General features: G+C 34.3%; 1 protein-coding gene across 3 annotated transcripts; it reads left to right on the forward strand.

Moving 5' to 3' along the window:
* The first annotated feature begins 410 nt into the window (after positions 1 to 410).
* Positions 411 to 4507, forward strand: LOC132607109 (cytokinin riboside 5'-monophosphate phosphoribohydrolase LOG3-like). 3 transcript variants are annotated; one of them, XM_060320930.1, is made up of 7 exons: positions 411 to 671; positions 1567 to 1664; positions 1770 to 1800; positions 2636 to 2735; positions 3710 to 3780; positions 3886 to 4029; positions 4155 to 4507. In XM_060320930.1, exons 1-7 carry the CDS (start codon positions 549 to 551, stop codon positions 4245 to 4247), a joined length of 660 nt encoding a protein of 219 aa, XP_060176913.1. In that variant the 5' UTR covers positions 411 to 548; the 3' UTR covers positions 4248 to 4507. The 3 variants fall into 3 exon arrangements, with proteins under 3 accessions (XP_060176913.1, XP_060176915.1, XP_060176914.1); XM_060320932.1 differs by lacking the exon at positions 411 to 671 and adding an exon at positions 1097 to 1215; XM_060320931.1 differs by lacking the exon at positions 411 to 671 and adding an exon at positions 1270 to 1424.
* Positions 4508 to 7073: the final 2566 nt, after the last annotated feature.

Below are 7073 nucleotides of genomic sequence, written 5' to 3' on the forward strand. Positions count from 1 at the left end.
GCCCATAATATTTGTTTGAACCAATACATCTCGAATTTTGGAATATGATCCAAATTAATTTGCAAATTTAATTCCGACTAAATTTTCGTGTCTACCACTGACCATCTTTCAATTTATATAGTTTTTTCATTACTCGCTATGTGAGACTTTTCGGCGTGAATTCTCGGCCCCAATATATGCACCGGACATTGAATGGAAACAAAAAGAAAAGAAATAAAATGGTCCACTAGTGCTCACTATAGTGAGTATAAAACAAGTGTGTCGAGTATTCGTGACGTGGAATGCGGCTCGTACATAGAACCATTTGGTGAGTAGCCAGTGGAGTGGTCACGCTGAAAAGTTATCTAGGCACTGTTTAATTTCTTCTATGGTACATGTATATATAAGGATGCATATCTATAAAGCTAGGCTCCCTCTTTATATATATTACTCTCTCTCAGCATATGCAAAAAGAATAATAGCATAGAAACATTCTTACTTTATCATCTATTTTGCAAAACCCAAGAAGTGGTTCTTGTTTTACAACATAAAAGGAACAGTGTAAAAATATGGAGAGGGAAAGTGATGTAGTAAAGGGTTCAAAATTCAATAGGATTTGTGTGTTTTGTGGAAGTAGTCAAGGCAAAAAAAGTAGTTATCAAGATGCTGCCATTGAACTTGGCAAAGAATTGGTATATTACCTTCAAATATCAACAATGACCCCTTTTTTTTATTCATGATTTTATCTTTAACCCTTTTTTGCTTTTTTTCTTTCTCATTCTGCTGGTTTTTGCATAAAGATTGTTCCTTTTTTGTGTCCATGAAAATGGGGTTGTCTTACTTGGAAGTAAATACAAGTTCTTGATAATGATATTTACTTTTTTCAAGTTGTTCCCATGGTTCTTGATTGGAATTTTAGGTCTATTATCCCCTTTTTGTTCTAATTTTTTTCTATATTGGTCGGACTCTTCAAAAATATTGTCGCACCCATGTCGGATTCTCCAAAATTGCATTACTTTTGAAGAACCCCAGACGCACCCGTCGACATTTTTAAAGAGTCCGAGCAATATAGTGTTTTTGTTACATGCAGTGCTTATATTTCTCTAAAATGACAGAACACATCTGTTTTTCTCTCTGTTTCTTATATGTGTGTGTGTGTGGCAGTGTACCACTCATTTCAAGTTTCATTCTTTTCTGCAAGTTGCTTTGATTTTCACACATGTGAAATATAACAAGGTTTTCAGCTTTTAGTGCTAGTTTTTACAATTTTGTGTAATGTATACTTTCCAGTTACTTCCATCTACAGGATTTTTATTCTTCCGGGCCCTCTTTTCTGTCATAGTTTTCTCATTGCACAGTCTTTGTTTCTATGCCTTCTTATCTTCTTCACACCAAGCAAATGAAATAGTTGCACTTAAAAGTACATCTGTTTTTAGTAATAAATGGTATAATCCATTTTTAGCCTTCCCTCTTTATAATCATTAAACAATTTGAATGTGCTTTTAGACATAAAAGTGATTACTTTATACTTTAAATTATCATTCTTTTTTAAATTATGGGGTTGGTCTGGTGTTTGTCTTATGAAAGGTTTCAAGGAATATTGATTTGGTGTATGGAGGAGGTAGCATAGGCCTAATGGGCTTAGTTTCACAAGCAGTTCATGATGGTGGTCGCCATGTTATTGGGTGAGAAAAATATCTCAGTTTGTGTCTCTTGTGTTAATTAGTGCAAATGTTCTTTTTTTGTCTGTTAAAAATTTGAATTTTTGTCATGTTATTGTTTGTCTGCAGGGTCATTCCCAAGACACTCATGCCTCGGGAGGTATGTCTACTATGATCAAGAAAAGTATTAGTAGTGCCCTTTAATCTTTTATAAACCATGTTTAAAGAGTTGATACTTTTGAGTTTAAACTATTGGTTCTAATTTAAATATTGATTATGGTTCTGTCAGTTGACGTACCAAAGAGGGTATTTACAAAGTTCTATGCTGTGTTGTAGACACTGTTTTTTTTTCTTTTTCTTTCTTCTCCTTTGAGTGCCTTATCCATATACCATGGTGCTTTGACATCTGACTTTTCACTAGTATAATGTATTTTTAAGTTCCATACATGTTGTTTTTTTTTTACTTTCCTTCTCATACAGAGACCAGTATTAGCTCCTGTGTTTTTTTCCTTTGCTGTTTCTGCAACTTATATATGTATGTATATATCTTGAAGTGGTGGTGTATGATAAGGCTAAGGCTAATATTACTTTCTTCTGCACCTGCTGACCCTATGGACTTTTTTGGGATTAAGCCTTCTTTTTCTGAAATAGTACTCATCATTGCTTCACTGTGCAGCAACAGTCACTACACTACAATAACTTCTTTTATCTTTATTTCTACCAAATAATCTGATTCTTGAAAAAAAAGGTTTTTTTGGGGCTTTTGCCATTTTGGCCCGTCGGTCAAAAATTAATTTCGGGCGCTAGCCAAAACAATCAAAGCATAAACACTGATTACGTAAATTATATGTATATATTTATGAATATTGTATGCATAATATTTGTATATTTATATACTTAATATACAAAACATATACATTCACCGGCTATTATTTTTAGAACGATCCAAAAATGTAATAATTTTTTTTTCTGATATATGGTACTTGTTTTCACAGTTAACTGGTGAAACAGTAGGAGAAGTGAAGGCTGTTGCAGGGATGCATCAAAGGAAAGCAGAGATGGCTAGGCACTCTGATGCTTTTATTGCCTTACCAGGTTGGTAAAAGGCCTTACAGTCAAAGTTTAACTTTTGCACGCAAATTCCTATGCAAAAATACTTAAAAGAGTAAATGAGAAAAAAAAGATAATCAGTGGTTTAATATTTGCTATTTTGGGCATTGGATTCATTATATGTTTCCTGTTTTTTATTCTTCTGATAGTTCAGACAGTCATCTTCTTGGCTTAGGATTCCTCTTCTGTCCTCATAAGAGAAACTATGTATAAGTTCCTTTAAAAGGACACAAATAATAGAATTTTGGAGTTTTGCCGGATTTGTAATAACCTTGAATTGATATTCTTACTCTTGGATACAAATTCAAAACAAGTGATTGCCATAAAGAATAATTATGTGTATCAAGAATGTGAGGGGTTAGAGCTATGTTGCTGAAATTTTGGAGGTTTCCAGCAAACATACGTTAATGCTTGAATAAATCAGTACTAATTTACAAGCTCACTGGACCTTGAAGTTGTCACGATCTCCAAGACTCATGATTAAGGACCAACAGTTCAAACCATAGTTGTTGACCTATCAACATCTTGCACTGAAATTGGAGCTTATTCACTGTGAGAAAACCTACTATTGTGATTTGTTCTTTTCCTTTAATGTGCTTATAGCCACTTTGTTTTGGGGGGGGCGGTTGATAGAAAAAGGAGAAAAGTGTCATACTTTCACTGAATTGCTAATGCCAACTGGCTGCTGGACATAACAAGCCATCATGCTAACTCCACTTTAGGAGTCTCCAGTTACTTCAGAAATTCAAACTAGTCATATTATTCCTTTTGGTTGCATATTATTTAGTCACACACTGTATTTATGAGATTCATGCCCTGTATGTTTCCTCTGTTGTTCTTTGTTTATGTTTTCATTTTGCCACTTTGTTTTTTACATTTGACTAATTTGATCAACCTAAGTAGGATTTTAGGTTTTATTATCATTAAGCACTAACGATATTGTCTCTGTTCACATCTAGGTGGTTATGGAACTCTTGAGGAGCTGCTTGAAGTGATAACATGGGCGCAACTAGGCATCCATGATAAGCCGGTATATTTTTAATTTTTGATGTACTTTTAGATCATCAAGATTTTTTTGTTCTTGAACTTGATTTTCTAGCTTAATATTCATAATCAAGAAACATGAATTATGCAGGTAGGATTGCTGAATGTGGATGGATATTACAATTCATTATTGTCATTTATCGACAAAGCTGTTGAGGAAGGTTTCATCAGCCCAAATGCCCGCCACATCATCATATCAGCACCAACACCAAAGGAACTAGTCAAGAAACTGGAGGTAGACACAATGTTTTGGAAAAAAGAAACCAACTCCCTTTCTTGGATTGGCCATGCACATAATATTTTGTCATGTAAAGTCATTCTTATTCTTTATTGAAGTGTACATTTTCTTTGCGATTGTAGGAATATGTTCCTTGCCATGAAGGAGTTGCTTCTAAGTTGAGCTGGGAGACGGAGCAACTTGGTTACCCCCAAGCACAAGAAATTGCAAGATGAAAGCTGGATTTGCAGCATAGAATTGTGCGTTAGGACGTGGAAATACCGAATTACTGGGAGAAGCTAACTTGAAATTCATAATTTTTGTTATGGGGAAGGGTGTTCTTTTTTTGTGTTCATCCTCTAAATCACTCTAGAAATGACAACAATATCTCACCCCCTTCAAGTGGAAATTTGCTTATTTACTGTAAGCTGTAACTACTAAGATATGCATATGGACTTCTTCTTAATGTTTATTATAGTGTGCAGTTTAGTCCTTGTATTTTGAGTAAATTCTCTAAAAGATCACTCATGTATTGAGAATTGCTTATAAATATCACTTTTGTTTCTTTTCAGATTAGAATATTACCCAACTGTCACTATTTTCCTCAAAATATACTAAATAAACAAAATCCTCCTCTCATAGTTGACATGCAATGTCACATAAAATTTTATTTTTTAATAATAAATTCATTTAACTCATCATATCTATTTAATTCAATCCAACTTAAATTCATTTAACCAATCAACTCGTGTCTTATACACATTTAACCTGGTTAGAAAACATTTAAGAAGCATAACTTTTATATCCAATTTTGATTTTTTTGCATTTTGCACCTTAAACGTATACTCCCTTTTATGATTTGCACCTATCCTATTTTTAAAATTATATGCACCCTAATCTCTGTAGTTTCTTACAAAACCATGCATAAAAGACTTATTAGCAAAACTTAACTCACTCGGGTAACGAAAATAGAATTTAAAAAGTGACCTCAAGCGAAAAGTCACACGTACGGTGCAAATAATCCATCCTAAACAGCTCAAATGTAACACAACGTAACCTGCCATTGATACTCCTGTTGTATGAGTCTGCGACTTTTTTAGTATGAAAAAAAAAAACCAAAAATAACACAAAAATAAAATAAAATACATAACCAGGTTTCACGCACAGATTCTGTGCGTGAAAGGACCAAACTATAACTTTTTGAGTTTGGTCCTTTCACACACGAAATTTGTGCATGAAAGAGGGCAACAAAATCTACCCCCTATGTTCTTTGGCCAATTTTTTTAAAAAATTGACGTTTTTTCGGTACTTTGACTGAAGATTAGTCATGTTTAAAAATGCCAAAATATTAATATTTTATATAGAACTTAATATCTTTTTTTTGCGTACAATAATGTCGGCTCAGTACATTAAGTACACATAAACGTTTGGATCGTCGTTTTAGAGGTTCTAAAGTGCCCTGAAGTAAGTTTTCTTTGTTTGGAAACTTGTTAGTGTTATTTTGGTTCAACTTACATAGCAATAAAGATTCTAATTAATCATCATTGGGCGAAGGAACCGGAGGACCTAGAGCCAGTTTGCCAATAGGTATTGGCTTTCTCAAGCTAGATGCACCTTTCCTCGGAGGAGAGAAAACAACCGGAAGATATTTATTCTTGTCACATAGAAAATTCGAGCACGACTTAACAAAGCCACTAATATTAATTAAACCTTTGATACCATACAACACCCTTTCTCTTTCTTTTTCTCTTCTTGTTCTTATTTTAGCAATGACAACAGCAATTTCAGCTAAAAAACACTAAGCCTAGAGGCTGAAGAGTTCAAACCAACTTCCATGGAGAAAAATGGAGTGCCTTCTCTTCCCCACTTAGCCATTTTTGAGCAAACTCTTCTCCTTCATTTTCACCCCTTCAACACACTTTGCTATAGAACCCGATGTTTGTAAATGCGGTTATTATTGCTGAATTTTTTATGGATTATTAACTCTAGAAATTAATAATAGACTTAAACAATCAAAGCAAATTAAAAACTTACTAATTTTTTCTTATTGATGACTTCATCATAAACTAACAATACAAATTAACCGCATGAGTCAGAAATTTAAAAGAACTTAAATAACCCCTAATCTTCATCAGAATAAAAGTCCTCAATTTCGTCCTCAGAAAAATATTGGCAGTTTCTTAAGACACATCTTTTTTCAGTAGATGTTAGTTCTTTACCGGTTGATGATGTTTGTTCTTCGGCCAACTTTAGCATGTAAAATCTACAACGTCTTGCCAGCATTATGTTGTTTTCTTTTCTAATCCTTTGTACTTCAAGATCGCAAGTTTCTGCACCTACTCGAGGCATTGTTATTGAATACCTTGTTGGGATTGGAGCGTTGAGATTTTTCAAGTCACGAATAAGATGTTCTGATTCGGCAAGCCGATGTGACCATTCTCGGCGTAAACCGCAATAATATTCTCGCGGATCTGAATATTTCACACTGCAGAAATCATCATTACGCTCTATAAGAAGGTGGGGATTTAGCTTGTCTAGTTTGAAATCACTGTTATCACTCAAAAAACTGCTATGATTTCAACTCTCATCATCACTGCTATTTGGTTCTTTTGAAAGGAGTAAAGACCAAGCTGCGTTTCTACTACTCGACATTGAATACATTGTAGTCTAATAACAAAAGAAAGGGCTACTTATATAGTTGCAAACCCCCATGTACCCCTAGTTGGGAGGGGGGTGGTCTTTATGACCCTACCTACTTACTTTATATAAAAAAATGTTAATCTTCATCGGACATCTCACTGTTCAAATCCCACTTGGATCTAAATCTTGTGCTACCATGTACACCATATTCTACCCTAAGTAACGTGAATACGATTGTTCTCTTCGCAAAAACGGTTAATAGCAAAATTAAACTATTGTGGAGTTCCACGAGGCATTGACATAGCATGTTTTTTTGGGCGATTAAGCCCTACTGACGCTAAATTTTGCTCCAGTGCTGCAGCCTCTATAACACGCCAATCCCACTCCACTCTCATTTTATTATTGTATTCTCGATTGAATCT

The sequence above is a fragment of the Lycium barbarum genome, chromosome 8 (assembly GCF_019175385.1).
Source record: "Lycium barbarum isolate Lr01 chromosome 8, ASM1917538v2, whole genome shotgun sequence".
Taxonomy (NCBI): Eukaryota; Viridiplantae; Streptophyta; class Magnoliopsida; order Solanales; family Solanaceae; genus Lycium; species Lycium barbarum.